Genomic DNA, 23,833 nt, shown 5'->3' on the forward strand with positions numbered 1-23,833 from the left:
ATCCATATGTTAATCCTTCATTTATGTCCAGCCTTCCAATTTTCCTTTTGCTTAAAGAACATCTCATAGTGACAAATTTTCTGTTTCATTTATATGAAAATGTCTTTTTCCTGTCATTCTCAAAGAGTATTTTTGCAAGGTACAGAATTCTACTTTATTAATACTATTTAAGCACACTGAATATATCATTCCATTATTTTCTGTTTTTGTTTCTGGTGAGAAGCTAACTGTCAGCATAATTGTTGCTCTTCTGAAGGTAATTCATCTTTTCTTTCTTAACACTTTTAAGATTTCTTTTCAGTAGTCATATTAAAATGTATATAGATATAGATTTCTTTTTGTCTACTCAGGGTTGAGAAGCCTTCTAAACATTGACTTTTATCAGTTTCAGAAAATTCATATTTTATATAATTTCCCAACACATATCTTCTGTTAGAAGTCAAAGTTCTGGAATCAGTAGTCCATGCCTACTATCCTTTTGTTCCTTCCTAAGGATTAAGTTGTCCCACTCTATCCTCTTCTGTCGTTTCCAACTCTTTGGCTCTCTGATTTTTTCTACATAAATTATTCTGATCTTCTACTTTGCTATTTTTCTCTTCAGCTGTATATACCCTGCTCTTTGAGTTTCTCGTGTTGACTGCTATATTTTTAAATTCTAGAATTTCTACTTTCTTCAAAATCTGCTATATATTGTTTTTTAAGTCGTTTCTTGTTCTCTTAAAAATTTCAATATTGATTTTCATTTCTTTGAGCATACTAAGTGCCTTAGTTCAGGATGCCAGAACAAAATGCCTTAGACTAGGCAGCTTAAGTAGCAGAAACATATTTTCTTTTTCTTTCCTTTTTCAGATGAGAACCCTTAGTATTTACTCTCTTAAAATTTTTCATATGTAACACACAGCAATGTTGATTTTATTTATCATGTTTATTTCATCCCTGGTACTTATTTATCTTGTAACTGAAAGTTTATACCTTTTGATTGCATTTGTCCGATTTCCCCTTTTCCTCTTACACCTCTGGTAAGCACAAATCTGATCTCTTTTTCTGAGTTTGTTTTTAAAGTATACTTGACCTACAAAATTATGTTAGTTCCAGTTACACAACAAAGTGATCCGATTTTTCTATACATGTCAAAATGATCAGCGTGATAAGTATGTCGCCATGCAAAGATATAACATAATTATCGACTATGTTCTCCAAACTGCATATTTCATACCCGTGACTCATTTATTTTGCAGCTAGAAGTTTGTACCTCTTATCTCCCTCACATATTTCTCTCTCCCACCTACCCCTTCCCTTCTGGAAACCATGGCAACCACCTGTTTGTCTCTATAGCTATGACACTGTTTCTATATGGTTATATTTTCTGTTTCCTTTTGTTTTTTAGATCTCACATGTAAGTGAAATCAGACCGTATTTCTCTTTCTCTGTCTGATTTACTTCACTTAGCATAATAGTCTCTGGTTCCATCCATGTCATCACCAATGGCAAAGTTTCCTTCTTTCTTATGAGTAATATTCCACTGTGTATATTTACCACATCTTTATTCATTCATTTACTAATGGGTACTTATGTTACTTCTATATCTTAACAGTTGTAAATAATGCTACTATGAAAATAGGGATACACATACCTTTCCTAATTATTTTCATTTTCTTTGGATAAATACCAGCAATGGAATTGCTGGATCATACAGTGGTCTGTTTTTAATTTTTTGAGGAATCTCCATACCATTCTCCATAGTGGCTGTACCAATTGCATTTTTGCTGACAGTGCATGAGATTCTCTTTACAACCTCTCCAATACTTCTTATTTGTGGTCTTTTTGATAACAGCCATTCTGACAAATGTGAGATATGAAGTGATATCTCACTGTGGTTTTGATTTGCATTTCTCTGATTATTGATGTTGAGGATCTTTTCAAGTGCCTGTTGGCCATCTGTGTGTCTTTTTTGGAAAGTCTACTCAGATCCTCTCTTATTTTTTTTTTTTTTTTTTTTTTGAGGTTGAGTTATGTGAGTCTTCATATGGAAGGGTGGCAGTGAGGAGATACCCCTCATCCAAGGTAAGGAGCAGCGGCTGCGCTTTGCTGGAGCAGCCGTGAAGAGATACCCCATGCCCAAGGTAAGAGAAACCCAAGTAAGACAGTAGGTGTTGCAAGAAGGCATCAGAAGGCAAACACACTGAAACTATACTCACAGAAAACTAGTCAATCTAATCACACTAGGACTACAGCCTTGTCTAACTCAATGAAACTGAGCCATGCCCGTGGGGCAACCCAAGATGGGCGGGTCATGGTGGAGAGATCTGACAGAATGTGGTCCACTGGAGAAGGGAATGGCAAACCACTTCAGTACTCTTGCCTTGAGAACCCCATGAACAGTATGAAAAGGCAAAATGATAGGATACTGAAAGAGAAACTCCCCAGGTCAGTAGGTGCCCAATATGCTACTGGAGATCAGTGGAGAAATAACTCCAGAAAGAATGAAGGGATGGAGCCAAAGCAAAAAGAATACCCAGCTGTGGATGTGACTCGTGATAGAAGCAAGGTCCAATGCTGTAAAGAGCAATATTGCATAGGAACCTGGAATGTCAGGTCCATGAATCAAGGCAAATTGGAAGTGGTCAAACAAGAGATGGCAAGAGTGAATGTTGACATTCTAGGAATCAGCGAACTGAAATGGACTGGAATAGGTGAATTTAACTCAGATGACCATTATATCTACTACTGTGGGCAGGAATCCCTCAGAAGAAATGGAGTGGCCATCATGGTCAACAAGAGTCTGAAATGCAGTACTTGGATGCAATCTCAAAAACGAAAGAATGATCTCTGTTCGTTTCCAAGGCAAACCATTCAGTACATTTCAAAACAGTAATCCAAGTCTATGCCCCAACCAGTAATGCTGAAGAAGCTGAAGTTGAACGGTTCTATGAAGACCTACAAGACCTTTTAGAACTAACACCCAAAAAATCTGTCCTTTAAATTATAGGGGACTGGAATGCAAAAGTAGGAAGTTAAGAAACACCTGGAGTAACAGGCATATTTGGCCTTGCAATACAGAATGAAGCAGGGCAAAGACTAATAGAGTTTTGCCAAGAAAATGCACTGGTCATAACAAACACCCTCTTCCAACAACACAAGAGAAGACTCTATACATGGACATCACCAGATGGTCAACACCGAAATCAGACTGATTATATTCTTTGCAGCCAAAGATGGAGAAGCTCTATACAGTCAGCAAAAACAAGACCAGGAGCTGACTGTGGCTCAGATCATGAATTCCTTATTGCCAAATTCAGACTTAAATTGAAGAAAGTAGGGAAAACCACTAGACCATTCAGGTATGACCTAAGTCAAATCCCTTATGATTATACAGTGGAAGTGAGAAATAGATTTAAGGGCCTCGATCTGATAGATAGAGTGCCTGATGAACTATGGAATGAGGTTCGTGACATTGTACAGGAGACAGGGATCAAGACCATCCCCATGGAAAAGAAATGCAAAAAAGCAAAATGGCTGTCTGGGGAGGCCTTACAAATAGCTGTGAAAAGAAGAGAAGCAAAAAGCAAAGGAGAAAAGGAAAGATATAAGCATCTGAATGCAGAGTTCCAAAGAATAGCAAGAAGAGATAAGAAAGTCTTCCTCAGTAATCAATGCAAAGAAATAGAGGAAAACAACAGAATGGGAAAGACTAGAGATCTCTTCAAGAAAATCAGAGATACAAAGGAACATTTCATGCAAAGATGGGCTTGATAAAGGACAGAAATGGTATGGACCTAACAGAAGCAAAACATATTAAGAAGAGATGGCAAGAATACACAGAAGAACTGTACAAAAATCTTCACGACCCAGATAATCACGATGGTGTGATTACTGACCTAGAGCCAGACATCCTGGAATGTGAAGTCAAGTGGGCCTTAGAAAGCATCACTACAAACACAGCTAGTGGAGGTGATGGAATTCCAGTTGAGCTATTACAAATCCTGAAAGATGATGCTGTGAAAGTGCTGCACTCAATATGCCAGCAAATTTGGAAAACTCAGCAGTGGCCACAGGACTGGAAAAGGTCAGTTTTCATTCCAATCCCAAAGAAAGACAATGCCAAAGAATGCTCAAACTACCGCACAGTTGCACTCATCTCACACGCTAGTAAAGTAATGCTCAAAATTCTCCGAGCCAGGCTTCAGCAATATGTGAACCATGAACTTCCTGATGTTCCAGCTGGTTTTAGAAAAGGCAGAGGAACCAGAGATCAAATTGCCAACATCCGCTGGATCATTGAAAAAGCAAGAGAGTTCCAGAAAAACATCTATTTCTGCTTTATTGACTATGCCAAAGCCTTTGACTGTGTGGATCACAATAAACTGTGGAAAATTCTGAAAGAGATGGCAATACCAGACCACCTGATCTGCCTCTTGAGAAATCTGTATGCAGGTCAGGAAGCAACAGTTAGAACTGGACATGGAACAACAGACTGGTTCCAAATAGGAAAAGGAGTTTGTCAAGGCTGTATATCGTCACCCTGCTTATTTAACTTATATGCAGAGTACATCATGAGAAACGCTGGACTGGAAGAAACACAAGCTGGAATCAAGATTGCCGGGAGAAATATCAATAACCTCAGATATGCAGATGACACCACCCTCATGGCAGAAAGTGAAGAGGAACTCAAAAGCCTCTTGATGAAAGTGAAAGAGGAGAGTGAACAAGTTGGCTTAAAGCTCAACATTCAGAAAACGAAGATCACGGCATCCGGTCCCATCACTTCATGAGAAATAGATGGGGAAACGGTGGAAACTGTGTCAGACTTTATTTTTTAGGGCTCCAAAATCACTGCAGATGGTGACTGCAGCCATGAAATTAAAAGACACTTACTCCTTGGAAGGAAAGTTATGACCAACCTAGATAGCATATTTGAAAGCAGAGACATTACTTTGCCAACAAAGGTTCGTCTAGTCAAGGCTATGGTTTTTCCTGTGGTCATGTATGGATGTGAGAGTTGGACTGTGAAGAAGGCTGAGCACTGAAGAATTGATACTTTTGAACTGTGGTGTTGGAGAAGACTCTTGAGAGTCCCTTGGACGGCAAGGAGATCCAGCCAGTCCATTTTGAAGGAGATCAGCCCTGGGATTTCTTTGGAAGGACTGATGCTAAAGCTGAATCTCCAGTACTTTGGCCACCTCATGCGAAGAGTTGACTCATTGGAAAAGACTCTGATGCTGGGAGGGATTGGGGGCAGGAGGAGAAGGGGACGACAGAGGATGAGACGGCTGGATGGCATCACTGACTCGATGGACGTGAGTCTGAGTGAACTCTGGGAGTTGGTGATGGACAGGGAGGCCTGGCGTGCTGTGATTGATGGGGTTGCAAAGAGTCGGACACGACTGAGCAACTGATCTGATCTGATCTGATCTATGTAAATATATATATTTATAAACTTGCAAATGTCTGGCAAATATGTATAAATTTGCAAATGTCTTTGCCCATTCAGTATGTGGACTTTTCATTTTGTTGATCATTCCTTTAACTCATGAAAAGGTCTTATATTTACTTTTGTGCATGGTGTGAGGAAGTAGTCCAGTTTCTTTTCCGTGTAGCTGTCTTGTTTCCCCAACACCGTTTATTGAAAAAGCTGCTTTTTCCCCACTGTATATTCTTGCCTCCTTTGTAGTAGGTTAATTGCCCATATAAGTGTAGATTTACTGGGCTCTCTGTTCTTTTCCATTGATCTATTTGTCCATTGATCTATATGCCAGTACTACACAGTTTTGATTACTGTAGCCCTGTAGTATAGTTTGAAATCAGGGTGAATGATGCCTCCAGCTTTATTTTCTCAAGATTGTTTTAGTTATTAGAAATTTATTTTCTTACAGTTCTGGAGGGTTGAAGTCCAAGATCAGGTGCCAGCATGATCAGTTCCTGGGGAGAACTCTCTTCATGGCTTGTAGATGGCTGCCTTCTTGCTCTGCCCCATCTATCTCACAGTCCTCATTTCCAAATGACATCATATAGGAGGTGAGGGCTTCAACATACGAATTTTGGGAGGACACAGTTCACTGTATTGCATTCCACCAAAGCCTCCCGAAATCATGTTCTTCTCACGTGCAGGATACATTCGTTTCACCTCAATAGCCCTCAGAGTCTTAACTCATTCAGGTACCAATTCTAAGGTCTGAAATCCAAATTGTCATCTAAATCAGAAATGGGTGAGACTCAAAGGTATGATTCTTCCAGAGGCAATATTCCTCTCCAGCTGTGAACCAGATACATTATGCACTTCCAAAATACAGTGGTGGGACAGGCATAGGAAAGATAGTCCCATTCCAAAAGGGAGAAATCAGAAGGAAGAAAGGAATAATGGGTCCCAAGCAAGTCCAAGGCTTAGCTAGACAAATTCTATTGGATCTTAAAGCTTGAGCTTAATTCCCTTTGGTGCAATGTCCTGCCTTCTAGGTCCACTGGGATGGCAGCATTTCTCCATGGCTCTGGGAGTGGCCCCATCCCCCCAGCTCTGGTGTACCTCATCTCCATGGCCACTTTGGAGATCCAGGTAGGGTGCCATAGGCAGTCCTGTCCTTCAGTTCTGGGCAGAGGCCATCTGACCTGTTGAAACTGAAGCACTGGTTGATAAGCTCTGAATCGCCTTCAGCATTAGTTTTCGCTCTTCTTAAATAATGGTGCACATTTGCAGCATAATGGCTCTGTTGTATAATCCTGTGAAACCCAACAAGTCTGACCGCCTTTCTTCATTTCATAGTGTATCCATTCCTTCATTTCAAACTGGCAGTGCTCCTACTCTTACAATTCCATAGACTCTTTATTAGATAGTTGTTCAGCTATACCCTTAGAATTCTTTTTCAGAATGGACTTTCTCACTTTTTGAAATATGGCTAGGCTGAGAATTTTCCAAATCTACAAATCCTTGTTTTTTAGCTTAACAATTCCTTCTCCAGTTTATTTCTCTCCTTTCGTATTTTACCATAAAAGCAGTCAGAAGGAACCACGTGGCTCCTTCAACACTTTGCATAGACATCTCCTCAGCTAAATATCCAGTTTCATTGCTTAGAAGTTCTATCTTCCACAAAACACTAGAACACAGTTCAGCCAAGTTCTCTGCCACTTTATAATATGGATTGCCCTTCCTCCAGTTTGCAGTAACATTCCACATTTCCATCTAAGACCTTGCCAGAATTGCCCTTAACATCCATATTCCCAGCATGCACCTCAAAAATCTTCCCATCTCTACACATTAGCTAGCTCCAAAGTTGCTTCCACACACTTAGGTATTGTTACAGTACCTTCACTTTTGGTACCAAAATCTGTCTTGGCTCGGACTGCCATAACAAAATACCATGCACTGGGTGGTTTAAACCACAAAAAATGTATTTTCTCACAATTCTGGAGGCTAGAAGTGTATAGCAGTAAGCATAGTTATTCTAAAGTCTGTGTCTAATAATTCCAATTTTAGATCCCTTTAGGTTTGTTTCTATGATCTGTACTTTCTGCTACTTGTTCAAGTTGTCATGTACCTGTATATCCTTCATGTACCTGTATATCCTTGTTTGGAACTTGTTCATGAAAAATTCTGAAAATAAATTGAGGTCTAGGATGATGCCAACTTTCTCCAAGGAGAATTTAAGTTTTGTTCCTGATAATTTCTTTGAGGCAACAGGAATCAAAGATCTTTTAAATTCATTTTGTGCAACTGAGGGTTTTGGGGATCATTCAGGTGATTAGAAGCTAAACTGTAGTCTATTCAAGGATGGTTACTTCTAATGAACACTTTCTACTAGGGCACAGCCTTGTGGAGTCCCAGCCTAAATGGAGGACGTTCACCAGGGTCTCAATCTTGACTCCAGTTTTTGTCCCTCTGGTCTTATAAAGCTTGTGAAAGCACTGCTCAGCTTTTCAGCCACCTATTATGAAAATAACTATTAATCTTATTAAATTTGCATGTAGAAATAGTGACTAACATTAAGGCTGATTTACTATTTAAATTTGTTTATTTTATACTGGAGTATAGTTTCTTAAATGCTGTGTACATTTCAGGTGTACAGCAAAGTGACTGAGTTATACATACCTGTTTATTCTTTCTCAGATTCTTTTCCCACGTAGGTTTTTATGAGTACTGAGCAGATTCCCTGTGCTGTACAATAGGTCTTTGTTGGTTACCTATTTTAATACAGCAGTGTGTGTGTGTATGTATGTTAATCTCAAACTCCCAATTTATCCCTCCCCCACCACCATTCCTCACTGATAAGCATAACTTATTTTTTGATTGAGTTGTCTGAATTTTTGATATTGAGCTTCATGAGCTGGTTGTAAATTTTGGAAACTTACCCCTTTTTGGTCAGAGTGCTTGCAAATACTTTCTCCCATTCTGTGGGTTGTCTTTTTGTTTTGTTTATGGTGTCCTTTCCTGTGCAAAAGCCTTTGAGTTTAATTTCCCATTTATCCATTTTTATTTCCATTACTCTTCGAGATGGGCTGAAAAAGTTATTGCTGTGATTTATGTACGAGTATTCTGCCTGTGTTTCCCTCTGAGTTTTATAGTATCTGACCTTACATTTAGGTCCTTAGTGTATTCTGAATTTACTTTTGTGTATAGTGTTAAGGAATACTCTAATTTCATTTCTTACATGTAGCTGTCCAGTTCAGTAAGCACCACTTAATGAAGAGACTGCTTTTTCTCCATTGTATATTCTTGCCTCCTTTGCTGTAGATTAACTGACCACAGGTGCAGGTTTATTTCTGGGCTTTTTATCTAGTTCCATTGATCTATATTTCCTTTTTTTTTTTTTTTGCTAGTACCATACTTTTCTTTCTCCTGCTACATTTTTTTTTCCTCAGGGAAAGGCATTTTATTTTAAATATAGCAATGTGTACATGTCAGTCTCAAACTCCTAATCTATCCCTCCCAGCCTTCCCCCCTGGTAGCCATAATTTTTTTCTCTAAGTCTGTGAGTCTGTTTTGTAGATAAGTTTAGTTGTATAATTTTTAAAAGACTCCATATGTAAGTGATACCATGATAATTTGTCTGACTTACTTCCCTTGATATGATCATCTCCAGGTCCACCTATATTGCTGCAAAGGCATTATTTCATTCCTTTTTATGGCTGAGTAATATTCCATTGTATACATGCACCACATCTTTATCCATTCATCTGCTGATGGACATTTAGGTTGCTTCCATGCCTCGATTACTGTAAACAGTGCTTTAATGAACACTGGTGAATGTATCCTTTTGAACCATGGTTTTCTCTGGATGTATGCCCAGGAGTGGAATTGCTGGATCACACAGTAGTTCTATGTGTAGTTTTTTAAGGAACTTCCATACTGTTTTCCATAGTGGCTGCACCAACTGCCGTTCCTACCAACAGTGTAGGAGGGTTCCCTTTTCTTCATACCCTCTCCAGCATTTACTGTTTGTAGACTCCTTGATGGTGGCCATTGCGATTAGTGTGAGGTGATAATCTCATTGTAGCTTTGATTTGCATTTTTCTAATAATTAGTAATGAGCATCTTTTCATGGGCCTCTTGGCCATTGGCCATCTATGTATCTTCTTTGGAGAAATGTCTATTTAGGCCTTCTTCCCTTTTTTTTTTTTGATTGGGTTGTTTGTGCTTTTGATACTGAGCTGCATGAACTGTTTGTATATTTTGGAGGTTAATCCCTTGTCACTTACTTCATTTGCAAATATTTTCTTCCACTCTAAGGGATGTCTTTCTGTCTCATTTATGGTTTCCTTTGCTGTGCAAAAGCTTTTAATTAGGTTTCATTTGTTTATTTTTATTTTCATTACTCTAGGTGGTGGGTCAAAAAAGATCTTGTTGCAATTTATGCCAAAGAGCATTCTTTGTTTCCTCTGAGAGTTTTATAGTGTCTGGCTTTATATTTAGAGCTTTAATCTATTTTGAGTTTATTTTTGTGTATGGTGTTAAGAGTGTTCTAATTTCATCCTTTTACATGTAGCATGTCTGCTGATGGGTAGGGCTTTGTTCCTGACCTGTTGGCTGTTTGGCCCAAGGCACCCACACTGAAACCTACAGACTGTGGGTGGGGCCAGGTCTCAGTGAGGAAACGGCAGCCTCTAGGAGGTTCACACCAACGAGTACTCCCCAGAACTGCTGCTGCCAGTGTTCTTGTCCCCACACTGTGCCATAGTTGCTCCCCGCCTCTGCAGGAGACCTTCCAGTACTAGCCCAGTCTCTTAGAGGTTACTGCTTTTCCCTTGGGTCACTGTGAGTCATGAGACCCTGAGTGCACCCTCCACACAGAGTTTCTGTTTCCCCCAGTCCTGTGGAATTTCTCTGATCAGATCTTGCTGGCCTTCGAAGCTAGATTTTCGGGGGCTCCTCCTCCCACTGCCAGACCCCAAGGTAGGGAGCCTGACATGGAGCCCAGATCTTTCACTCATGTAGGAGAGCTTCTATGGTAAAATTATTTCCAGTTACTGGGTCACCCACCTGGCATGTATGGGATTGGATTGTATTGCGCACCTCTAGTCATCTCATTGTGGCTTCTTCTTTGTCTTTGGATGCAGGGTATCTTTTTTGATAGGTTCCAACGTTTTTCTGTCAATGGTTTTTCAGCAGTTGGTTGTGATTTTGATGTTTCCATTAGAAGAGGTAAACTCATGTCCTTCTACTCCACCATCCTGTCTCAGTGGTATATCTCAGCTCACTGTTATAATTTATATTATTGCCTAAGTCAGCCCTCATCACCTCTCTGGAGAATTCCATGAACTATATAGTCCATGGACTCGCAAAGAGTTGGACATGACTGAGCGACTTTCCCTTTCACCATCTCCTATCTTCCACCAGAAAGTTGTGTCTTTATGCGTCCACAGGATGCTGTGATATGCTGCCCAGATCACTGTTTCAAGATCGAAGCACTCAGTTCTTCATCCTTCTGGAGCACTGGCTGGCAATGCCTTACAGCTGAGTTCTTCCCAATGCATGCTCAGATTCTTTCACTCCCTCTCAAACATCAACTGGATAGGGAGAGATCCAAGGGACCCAGTGGAGGAACTGTACTTCTGAGGCTGATTTTTAACACAATAATAAGTTAGGCAAAATTCTTTGATTCTTGAATTTATATTATATAGCTATTATATAGATGTAACATTACATGTAAATATATGGTTTATATTTTCAGTGATTTCAGAGGTTATTTCATTATTAATGAAAAACAAAGGATTTTCTGCTGTAATTTACAGCCATAGTTTGGTATTTAAGAATTCTTTATCTGTTTTCTCTCTGGTCTTTCTTAACTGCTCCCTCATCTCAACCTTCCTACCATCAGCCTCTTTGAGATTTAAGGTCCCAATAGATTTCCCTGCAGAGGGCCTCTTGGTCACATGTTCATGTGTAAACCTTAAGGAAACCTCAAGGAAAGTATTTGTATAAGATTATACAGTTAGTGGCTGCAAACACCCAAACCTCCTCGATGCCAGGTTCAGATTGCTCCCTAAGCCTTAATGCCGTCCCTAACCTGATAGCACACCCTCGAGGGTAAAATAGCAAACAGTGTGCCTCTCACCATGGGAGGCTTAAGGGAAAAGTTACAGGTAAAGCTTCACTCTGGACCCCTTCTCATGGAAGTTTTACTCAGAACCCCCTGGCTCTGTTCTCCATAATCTGGTAAGGTGGCATACGTGTCAACTACGTCACCAAGCAACACAGGCTTCCCAGGTGGTGCCAGTGGTAACGAACCTGCCTGCCAGTGCAGGAGACACAGGAGATGTGGGTTCGATCCCTGGGTCAGGAAGGTCCCCTGGAGGAGGAAATGGCAACCCACTCCAGTATTCTTGCTTGGAAAATTCCATGGACAGAGAAACCGGGCGGGCTATGGTCCATGGGGCCGCAAGAGTTGGATACCACTGAGTGACTGAACACATGTAAGCAACATTACTAAAGGTAAAAATGACCCGATTAGTAACTAGCATCTGACTGGGAGGGATTTTAAATAAACTATTAATACCTAACAGGAAACTGTAACTTTGAGGTTTCCCGAGTGTGCTGACTTTTGTAACTGGGCAGATCCATTGGGGGGACCCTGGAATCTATGCCAATGGAATTATGAGAGAGACTGGTCCCAGGGCATGTAAACCAAGGCAGCTTCTGCCCCCACCCAATGCGAAGCTCTTTTCCTTGCACCTGAGCTTTGTAACCTGGGGACTAAAGGATTTTGATACATGGTCCTCTGTGTGGATTCAGCAAGAGCTCCCGCAGGAAGAGAGACCCCTGATGCTGTGCTGTTGGAAGCTGTGGGGCCTTATGGCTTTCTGAGGAGATTGATACTCAAATCATACCAAACATGGCCTGTGTTCATCTTGTGAGTAGGAATGTTAGGTGCACCTAAGGCTACTGTAGAGGGCAGGGCTCGAATTGGGCAGGCTGTGCCTCATGCCATGCTGAGCAGCCAGCTCAGTGCGACAGGGGTACCTCATCTAATTCCATGAGAACAAGGTTTTTGTTTTAAATAACACAAACATGTTTTGTAGCTTTGTGATAGAGTATAGTCATTTGCTAAAACCTACAAAAATAATTTTGAGTCCTGTTTTTTGGTCAAAACAGTCTAACTGCTGTCATATGAACTAACAGTTTCAATAGCAGATTCCATAACCGAGATGAAATGCACCAATATTTTCCCTGCTGTATTCCTGCATTCAGTCTGGGCTGCCACAGACAGAAAGCACAAGGGTGCTTTTTTCTTGAATTTGTAGTGGAAACCTTGGCAGACAGTAACTGCTTCAGGCCTGTCAAACAGATGCATGAAATGCACCAATTTAAATGGGAGTGCTTCATTTTCCACATTATGATTGTTAGAGTACAGCACAGAGCTCAATGATGCTGCTTGTCCTCCTGTGCCCTTCCAAAGGAAAAATAAACTCACCTTAGGTATTTTGCTCCTTTTCAGTTTCTCCCTCAAGTAGCTCAGCGTCTGGTGTCTGCCTTTGCTCAACAAAATGCGTCTTGAGCATGTCCTCTGTGTGCCTGTGGATGATCTGATGGGCTGCCAGGATATGCTTCCGCTGAGAGTTCCTCACTGTGCCGAAGGGACAGGAGACGTGTTACTCTGGACGTCAGGACAGATCATTCCCAAAGGTTTTCAAAAGAGTAGAGACAGAAATGATAACTTTGCAAGCCACATATTCTCTTGCTTAAAGCTGACTGGATTAAAGAAAATTTTCTGTGGTTTTGCAAGGACACATTCCAAAGGTAATTCAACCTAAATCTCAATATTGCTGCTCTCTCTCTGTTCAGTCACACTCCTCCCCACTCGGCTGGCCTTCACTCCACAGCTGAGTGTCTTCCCTCACCTGGAATACCTGTACTCCAGATCCTGCCCTTCTGCAAAGCCCAGCCCAAGTCCAGCTCCTCCAGGAAGTCTTTGACTGAGGCAGCTCACATTTATTATGACCACACTTGAGTTTGTGCCAGTCTATTCAATGTCCAAGTGCTTCAGGTGAGTTACATTTTGTTTTTCACTTAGATTATAAATGACCTAAAGGTAAAGATCTTGTCTTATGCTTCTCTTTGTGCTTTAGTCCCTAATATGAAGGGTACTTGTTGACTGATGAATTTGAGTTCACGGCTTTAGAAGTTGTTCCTAGTGCTACAGTCTAAAGAATATTTATTATCAAGGCTTAGTACATTAAGCATCCCATTTCCCTTTTGAAAAGTGGTAACTGTGATGATGATGGTGGTAGCAGTTAGCATTTTTCCTTACTTCCTGCCAGGTATGGTTTTAAATAGTTGGCATATAGTTATTCATTTAAACTACTCACAACCCTAAAAGAGTATTATTACTATCCCCATTTTCAGATGAGGCAGCTGAGACACAGAGATTAGGTGATTTGCCTAAAGTCATATAGCTAGTAAAGCACAATAAGAAGTACCATGGCTTCTATGCTGTTCAGATGTCAGCTATTTTAAGTAGGGTAAATCACATAGAAACTTAGAACACTTCACAGCAGTATGGTTGAAAGAATGGGGACTTGGGAGCCACATAGACCATGGTGCAATCTGCAAACTGTGTAACATCTCTAAGCACTAATTTCCTTAACTAAAGTATGAGAACACATCTATAGATGTTATAAGAAATTTAGATAAGGTATTTCTAAAAATGCTTAATACATTTTTTGGAACTTGGTATGCATTTAAACCTTGGTTGTTACTATTATTTTCATCTATATACAGGTCCTCAAGGTCATTCCCATCTATCAAATTTTAGAAAAATAAGAGTTGGTGGATTAAGAAGACTCTAAGCTCAACTCCTCTCATGGGCACAGCAAAATTACAGCTATTTACAGAGAAACTATGGATGAGAAAGGCCAGAACCTACCAGAAAAGACCTCTACAACTAAAGATAATATAGAACAAACCATAATAAGATGGGTAGGATGGGCAGAGTTGTGCTATAGTCAAGAGCCGTACCCCTAGTAGGCAACCCTCAAACAGGAAAATTACTACAACTGCAGAGATTCACCCTAAGGATTGAGGAGTCTGAGCCCCACATTGGGCTCCACAGCACAGGGGTCCTGCACTGGTAAGACAGTACTGGAACAACTGGCTTTGAAGACCAGCAGGGCTTGCTTTCAGCAGACCCTGTGAGCTGTGAGAAATAGACTCTACTCTTAAAGGACACACACAAGATCTTATACATTATTTCTTCTGCCCTAGATTGCACAGTCTGAAAGGACCATGGGTCCAGCCCACCCATTAATCTTGGAGAGTCTCCTGGGGTGGTAGAAGGCAACTGGACCTCACCCTGGGGATAAAGACATTGGCAGTAAGCACTTGGGGGAGCTTGCCCTACCACATGAATACTAGTGCTGGTGAGCACTATTTTGTAATCCTCCCTGTGGGGACCTAGGCTACGACCCATCAGCCTATAGGCACCAGTAATGGAATACCTCAGGCCAAGCAAGTAGGTGGGCAGGTTGCATTAAAACACCCTAATAATCTTGTCCACCAGAGGGCCCAGGACCTGGCCCTACACCCCAGGACACAGGTAATATAGAACTGGGACCCCCAGGGCCTACTACAGCAAGAGACCTTGGATCATGGCTCAACCTACCGGTAGGCTAGCACCAATCCTGGACCCACTGGGTCCCAGCCACACCAACCAGCCGGACAACACCAGCTCTGAGACACTTTGGGCCCCCCAGACAGCCTCCCCAGAATGTAGCCCCCATTCACCAGACACAGAATGAATAAATAAGGTCTTACTGTAAAGCATAGGGAATTATACTCACTATCCTGTGATAAACCATACCAGAAAAGAATGTAAAAAGAAGATGTATATATATGTATAACTGAATCACTTTGCTGTCCAGCAGAAATTAACACAACACTGTAAATCAACTATACTTCAATTAAAAAAAAATTAGGCAGAATAGCAACAAAAAAGGGAACTCTAAAGAAGAATGGATGAACAGAGTAAGCAGTAAATGTTTTTAATCAAGAGTTAGAAAATATAAAGAACTAGACAGATGGAAATACAGTAACTGAAATGAAAAATACACTAGAAGGAATCAACAGTGGATTAAGTAATACCGAGGAATAGATCAGTAAGCTGTAAGAGAGTAGTGGAAATCACTCAAGCTAAACAGAAAAAAATAAAAAGAAATAAGGACAGTTTAAAAGACCTCTGGGACAACATCACACACACTAACATTTACCTCACAGGAGTCCCAGAAAGAGAAGACAGAGAGGGTGGCAGAGAACATATTTGCAGACATAACAGCTGAAGACTTCCCTAACCTGTGAAATGAATGAAACATGCAAGTCCAGGAAGCACAGAGACAGCCTCAAACGGGATCAACCCAAAGAGGACCACATCAAAACATACTGTAATTAAAATTGCAAAACTCAAAGAGATATTATTAAAAGCAGCAAGGGAAAAGAAACAAGTTATGAACTAGGGAACTCCCATAAGGCTATCAAGCTGACTTTGCAGCAGAAACTCTGCAGGCCAGAAAAGAGTGGCAAGATACAGTTAACGTGATAAAAGGGAAAATCTACAACCAAGAATATTCTACCTGGCAAGGCTTTTATTTGGATTTGATAGATCAAAAGTTTTCAGATAGGCAAAAGCTAAAAGAGTTCAGTACCACCAAAGCAGCTTTACAAGAAAGGTTAAAGGGACTTCTCTAAGTGAAAAAGAAAAGGTCAAACTAGAAACATGAAAATTATGGGGAAAAAAAAACTCATTGGTAAAGATAAATATATAGTAAAGGTAGTAAATCAACCACATAGAAAGCTAGTAGGAAGGCTAAAAGACAAAAAGTACTAAAATCACCTATCACCACAATAACCAGCTAAGGGATACACAAAGCAATTAGACACAAAATATGAGAAAAACAGTAATTATGAAGGGAGCACAATAAAAATTCAGACTTGTTAAAATGCACTTGAAGTTAAGAGAGAAAGCACTTAATCATATATAGACAGAGTTGTCTACATCTATGTATAAACCTAATGGTACCCCAAAACCAAAAATCTACAATAGATACACGAAGAGAAAGAAATCCAGATAACACTAAAAATAATCATTAAAAGGGAAGAGAAGGCAAGAATAAACAAAAGAATTACCAAAACAACCCCAAAACAATGAACAAAATGACAATACCTACCTATCAACGTGTGTGTGTGTATGTGTGTGTGCTGCTCAGTTGTGTCTCTCTGTGACCCCATGGACTGTAGCTCACCAGACTCCTCTGTCTCTGGAATTCTCTAGTCAAGAATATTGGAAGGAGGTCCTAAGATGGCAGAGGAATAGGACGGGGAGATCACTTTCTCCCCCACAAATTCATCAAAAGAACATTTAAACGCTGAGTAAAATCCACAAAACAACTTCTGAATGCCGGCTGAGGACATCAGGCACCCAGAAAAGCAATCCATTGTCTTCGAAAGGAGGTAGGAAAAATATAAAAGACAAAAAAAGAGACAAAAGAGGTAGGGATGGAGCTCCGTCCTGGGAAGGGAGTCTTAAAAAGAGAGAAGTTTCCAAACACCGGGAAACACTCTCACTGCCGAGTCTGTGCCGAGCCTTGGAAGCACAGAGGGCAACATAATAGGGAGGAAAAATAAGTAAATAATTAAAACCCACAGATTACAATCCCAATGGTAACTCCCCCAGCGGAGAAGCAGCGCAGACACCTGTGCCTGCACCAGCAAGCAGGGGCTGGGCAGAGAGGCGCGGGCTGCATTGCTTAGACTAAGGATCAGGCCTGAATGCCCCCAAGGCTACTCAGAGCGAACTAATTTGGGCTAGCAAACCAGACTCTGGGATAGCTACCACACGAAAAGCCCTAAGACACCACCAGGCCCTTGCACAGAACAAAGGGCGGAACAAAACTAGCTGGCTACAGACCTTCCTCCTCTGGTGACAGGCAGCCAGAGCCAGAAGGGGGCAATCGTAGCCCCAGAGAGGCATTATCTACCAAACTGCAAGCAGGCTTCTTTTCTAACTAAGACTTCTTGGGATTCTGGACAGTCATCCACCTGAGAAGGTGCGCTGGTTGTACACCCAGAAAACCGAGCGGCAGGGACGGGAGAGGTGATAAGTCACAGGGACCACGCTCGCCAAACACCTCATCACCCGAGCTGCTCAGAGCTGGGAAGGGCACAAAACGCAGGCCCAACAGAGTCTGCGCCTCTGAGGACTACCCGAGTGTCTGAACCTGAGCGGCTTGGACCTGGGAGGTGCATGCAGCCCAGGGCCGGCCTCCGACGGTTCCCAGTGGAGCAACCTAGGGCCTGAGCTGTGTGGGCAGGGAGGGTGCACGCGTGGTGAGCGGGGGCAGGCCCAGTGTGGCTGAGACACTAGGAGCACACGCCAGTGTTATTTGTTTGCAGTGTCCCTCCCTCCCCACAGCGACTGAACAAGTGAGCCTAAAAAAGTGTCCACCACCGCCCCCTTGTGTCAGGGCAGAAATCAGACACTGAAGAGACCAACAAACAGAAGTTTTAACCGAGGGAACCGCCTTGGAAGTGACAGGTGCAATAGATTAAAACCCTGTAGTTAGTACCGACTACATAGGAAGGGGCCTATAGATCTTGAGAAATATAAGCCGGACCAAGAGACTATCCGAAAATGAACTGACCCCACACTGCCTACAACACCACCAGGGAAAGTCCTAGATATATTTTTACTATTTTTACGATCACTTTTTTTTCTTTTCTTTTTCTTAACTTTTTTTTTTTTTGAATTTTTAAGTCCTCTATTACTCCTTTAATTTTCATTTTTATAACCTACTACTACTTTTCAAAAAAAGGCTATTTTTTAAAGCAAACTTCATATATATATATTTTTTTTTTAAATAACTTTTGTGACTTTTTTTTCTCTTCTTTTCTTTAATATTGTATTTTTGAAAATCTAACCTCTACTCTAGAATTTTAATCTTTGCTTTTTGGTATTTGTTATCAATTTTGTACCTTTAAGAACCCAATCTTCAGTACCTATTTTTACTTGGGAGCGAGATTACTGGCTTGACTGCTCTCTCCCCCTCTGGACTCTCCTTTCTCTCCACTAGGTCACCTCTGTCTCCTCCTTCCCCCTTCTCTTCTCTACCCAACTCTCTGAATCTCTGTGTATTCCAGATGGTGGAGGACACTTAGGGAACTGATTACTGGCTGGATCTGTCTTTCTCCTTTTCATTCCCCCCTTTTATCCTCCTGGCTACCTCTGTCTCCTTCCTCCCTCTTCTCTTCTCTGTATAACTCCATGAACATCTCTGAGCGGTCTAGACCGTGGAGCGCACATAAGGAAGTGATTATTGGCTAGCTTGCTCTCTCCTCTTTTAATTCCACCTCATCTCATTCGGGTCACCTCTAACTCCCTCCTCCCTCTTTTCTTCTCCATGTAACTCTGTGAACCTCTCTGGGTGTCCCTCACTGTGGAGAAACTTTTCATCTTTAACCTAGATGTTTTATCAACGGTGCTGTATAGAAGAAGTCTTGAGACTACCATAAAAATAAGACTGAAAACCAGAAGCAGGAGGCTTAAGTCCAAATCCTGAGAACATCATAGAACACCTGACTCCAGGGAACATTAAGCGATAGGAGCTCATCAAATGCCTCCATATCTACACTGAAACCAAGCACCACCCAAGGGCCAACAAGTTCCAGAGCAAGACATACCACGCAAATTCTCCAGCAACACAGGAACACAGCCCTGAGCTTCAATATACGGGCTGCCCAAGGTTACTCCAAATCCACTGACATCTCATAACTTGTTTCTAGACACTTCACTGCACTCCAGAGAGAAGAAATAGAGGTCCACCCACCAGAACACCAACACAAGCTTCCCTAAACAAGAAACCTTGACAAGCCACCAATACAACCCCAGCCACAGCGAGGAAACTCCATAATAAAGAGAACTCCACAAACTGCCAGAATACAGAAAGGCCACCCCAAACTCAGCAATATAAACAAGATGAAGAGACAGAGGAATACCCAGCAAGTAAAGGAACAGGATAAATGCCCACCAAACCAAACCAAAGAGGAAGAGATAGGGAATCTTCCTGACAAAGAATTCTGAATAATGATAGTGAAAATGATCCAAAATCTTGAAATAAAAATGGAATCACAGATAAATAGCCTGGGGCAAGGATTGAGAAGATGCAAGAAAGGTTTAACAAGGACCTAGAAGAAATAAAAAAGGGTCAATATACAATGAATAATGCAATAAATGAGATAAAAAACACTCTGGAGGCAACAAATAGTAGAATAACAGAGGCAGAAGATAGGATTAGTGAATTAGAAGATAGAATGGTAGAAATAAATGAATCAGAGAGGATAAAAGAAAAACAAATTAAAAGAAATGAGGACAATCTCAGAGACCTCCAGGACAATATTAAACACCACAACATTCGAATCATAGGAGTCCCAGAAGAAGATGACAAAAAGAAAGACCATGAGAAAATACTTGAGGAGATAATAGTTGAAAACTTCCCTAAAATGGGGAAGGAAATAATCACCCAAGTCCAAGAAACCCAGAGAGTCCCAAACAGGATAAACCCAAAGCGAAACACCCCAAGACACATATTAATCAAATTAACAAAGATAAAACACAAAGAACAAATATTAAAAGCAGCAAGGGAAAAACAACAAATAACACACAAGGGGATTCCCATAAGGATAACAGCTGATCTTTCAATAGAAACTCTTCAGGCCAGGAGGGAATGGCAGGACATACTTAAAGTGATGAAAGAAAATAACCTACAGCCCAGATTACTGTACCCAGCAAGGATCTCATTCAAATATGAAGGAGAAATCAAAAGCTTTACAGACAAGCAAAAGCTGAGAGAATTCAGCACCACCAAACCAGCTCTCCACCAAATGCTAAAGGATATTCTCTAGACAGGAGACACAAAAACGGTGTATAAACTCGAACCCAAAACAATAAAGTAAATGGCAACAGGATCATACTTATCAATAATAACCTTAAACGTAAATGGGTTGAATGCCCCAACCAAAAGACAAAGACTGGCTGAATGGATACAAAAACAAGACCCCTATATATGTTGTCTACAAGAGGCCCACCTCAAAACAAGGGACACATACAGACTGAAAGTGAAGGGCTGGAAAAAGATATTCCATGCAAATAGAGATCAAAAGAAAGCAGGAGTAGCAATACTCATATCAGATAAAATAGACTTTAAAACAAAGGCTGTAAAAAGAGACAAAGAAGGACACTACATAGTGATCAAAGGATCATTCCAAGAAGAAGATATAACAATTATCAAGACAGTATGGTACTGGCACAAAGACAGAAATATAGATCAATGGAACAAAATAGAAAGCCCAGAGATAAATCCATGCACATATGGACACCTTATCTTTGACAAAGGAGGCAAGAATATACAATGGATTAAAGACAATCTCTTTAACAAGTGGTGCTGGGAAATCTGGTCAACCACTTGTAAAAGAATGAAACTAGAACACTTTCTAACACCATACACAAAAATAAACTCAAAATGGATTAAAGATCTCAACGTAAGACCAGAAACTATAAAACTCCTAGAGGAGAACATAGGCAAAACACTCTCTGACATTCATCACAGCAGGATCCTCTATGACCCACTTCCCAGAATATTGGAAATAAAAACAAAAATAAACAAATGGGACCTAATTAACCTTAAAAGCTTCTGCACATCAAAGGAAACTATTAGCAAGGTGAAAAGACAGCCTTCAGAATGGGAGAAAATAATAGCAAATGAAGCAACCGACAAACAACTAATCTCAAAAATATACAAGCAACTCCTACAGCTCAACAATTATAAATATATATGCACCCAATATAGGAGCACCGTAATATGTAAGACAAATGCTAACAAGTATGAAAGGGGAAATTAACAATAACACAATAATAGTAGGAGACATTAATACCCCACTCACACCTATGGATAGATCAACTAAACAGAAAAGTAACAAGGAAACACAAACTTTAAATGATACAATAGACCAGTTAGACCTAATTGATATCTATAAGACATTTCACCCCAAAACAATGAATTTCACCTTTTTCTCAAGCGCACATGGAACCTTCTCCAGGACAGATCACATCCTGGGCCACAAATCTAGCCTTGGTAAATTCAAAAAAATTGAAATCATTCCAAGCATCTTTTCTGACCACAATACAGTAAGATTAGATCTCAATTACAGGAGAAAAAATATTAAAAATTCCAACATATGGAGGCTGAACAACACACTGCTGAATAACCAACAAATCAGAGAAGAATTCAAAAAAGAAATCAAAATATGCATAGAAATGAATGAAAATGAAAACACAACAACCCAAAACCTATGGGACACTGTAAAAGCAGTGCTAAGGGAAAAGTTCATAGCAATACAGGCATACCTCAAGAAACAAGAAAAAAAGTCATATAAATAACCTAACTCTACACCTAAAGCAACTAGAAAAGGAAGAAATGAAGAACCTCAGTGTTAGTAGAAGGAAAGAAATCTTAAAAATGAGGGCAGAAATAAATGCAAAAGAAACAAAGGAGACCATAGCAAAAATCAACTAAGCCAAAAGCTGGTTCTTTGAAAGGATAAATACAATTGACAAACCATTAGCTAGACTCATCAAGAAACAAAGGGAGAAAAATCAAATCAATAAAATTAGAAATGAAAACGGAGAGATCACGACAACACACAAATACAAAGGATCATAAGACACTACTATCAGCAATTATATGCCAATAAAATGGACAATGTGGAAGAAATGGACAAATTCTTAGAAAAGTACAACTTTCCAAAACTGGACCAGGAAGAAATAGAAAATCTTAACAGACCCATCACAAGCACGGAAATTGAAAGTGTAATCAGAAATCTTCCAGCAAATAAAAGCCCAGGTCCAGACGGCTTCACAGCTGAATTCTACCAAAAATTTAGAGAAGAGCTGACACCTGTCCTACTCAAACTCTTCCAGAAAATTGCAGATGAAGGTAAACTTCCAAACTCATTCTATGAGGCCACCATCACCCTAATACCAAAACCTGACAAAGATGCCACAAAAAAAGAAAACTACAGGCCAATATCACTGTTGAACATAGATGCAAAAATCCTTAACAAAATTCTAGCAATCAGAATCCAACAACACATTAAAAAGATCATACACCATGACCATGTGGGCTTTACCCCAGGGATGCAAGGATTCTTCAATATCCACAAACCAATCAATGTAATACACCACATTAACAAATTGAAAAATAAAAGCCATATGATTATCTCAATAGATGCAGAGAAAGCCTTTGATAAAATTCAACATCCATTTATGATAAAAACTCTCCAGAAAGCAGGAATAGAAGGAACATACCTCAACATAATAAAAGCTATATATGACAAACCCACAGCAAACATTATCCTAAATGGTGAAAAACTGAAAGCATTTCCCTTAAAGTCAGGAATAAGACAAGGGTGCCCACTCTCACCACTACTGTTCAACATAGTTTTGGAAGTTTTGGCCACAGCAATCAGAGCAGAAAAAGAAATAAAAGGAATCCAAATTGGAAAAGAAGAAGTAAAACTCTCACTGTTTGCACATGACATGATCCCCTACATAGAAAACCCTAAAGACTCCACCAGAAAATTACTAGAACTAATCAATGAATATAGTAAAATTGCAGGATATAAAATCAACACACAGAAATCCCTTGCATTCCTATACACTAATAATGAGAAAACAGAGAAATTAAGGAAACAATTCCATTCACCATTGCAACAGAAAGAATAAAATACTTAGGAATATATCTACCTAAAGAAACTAAAGACCTATATATAGAAAACTATAAAACACTGATGAAAGAAATCAAAGAGGACACTAATAGATGGAGAAATATACCATGTTCATGGATTGGAAGAATCAATATAGTGAAAATGAGTATACTACCCAAAGCAATCTATAGATTCAATGCAATCCCTATCAAGCTACCAACGGTATTTTTCACAGAGCTAGAACAAATAATTTTACAATTTGTATGGAAATACAAAAAACCTCGAATAGCCAAAGCAATCTTGAGAAAGAAGAATGGAACTGGAGGAATCAACCTGCCTGACTTCAGGCTCTACTACAAAGCCACAGTCATCAAGACAGTATGGTACTGGCACAAAGACAGAAATTTGGATCAATGGAACAAAATAGAAAGCCCAGAGATAAACCCATGCACCTATGGACACCTTATCTTTGACAAAGGAGGCAAGAATATACAGTGGAGAAAAGACAATCTCTTTAACAAGTGTTGCTGGGAAATCTGGTCAACCACTTGTAAAAGAATGAAACTAGAACACTTTCTAACACCATACACAAAAATAAAC

General features: G+C 40.2%; 1 protein-coding gene and 1 long non-coding RNA gene across 9 annotated transcripts in view; one reads left to right on the top strand and one right to left on the bottom strand.

The window, feature by feature from the left end:
* LOC147379927 (uncharacterized) overlaps positions 1-13,212 on the top strand; it is a 66,905-nt gene extending 53,693 nt beyond the window's left edge. The window contains exons 2-4 of one of the 2 annotated variants that reach the window (XR_015164950.1): positions 2,005-2,123; positions 6,454-6,550; positions 12,924-13,059. This is a non-coding gene — a long non-coding RNA (uncharacterized LOC147379927). Of the gene's footprint in view, positions 1-2,004; positions 2,124-5,873; positions 6,016-6,453; positions 6,551-12,923 lie in introns of those variants that run through there. The other variant, XR_015164953.1, reaches the window with a different exon arrangement.
* Positions 1-23,833, bottom strand: part of CFAP91 (cilia and flagella associated protein 91) — a 114,016-nt gene that overhangs the window by 6,199 nt on the left and 83,984 nt on the right. For 5 of the 7 annotated variants that reach the window (XM_086404321.1, XM_086404331.1, XM_086404326.1 and 2 more), the window contains one exon: positions 12,900-13,052. In XM_086404321.1, the coding sequence (XP_086260447.1) occupies positions 12,901-13,052 (152 nt within the window). In that variant the 3' untranslated portion in view covers position 12,900. Of the gene's footprint in view, positions 1-6,517; positions 6,613-9,590; positions 11,047-12,899; positions 13,053-23,833 lie in introns of those variants that run through there. The other 2 variants (XM_086404323.1, XM_086404322.1) reach the window with 2 other exon arrangements.

This window comes from Bos grunniens, chromosome 1 (assembly GCF_055505025.1).
Source record: "Bos grunniens cultivar Pamir isolate PY7600 chromosome 1, Bosgru_T2T1.0, whole genome shotgun sequence".
Lineage (NCBI taxonomy): Eukaryota > Metazoa > Chordata > Mammalia > Artiodactyla > Bovidae > Bos > Bos grunniens.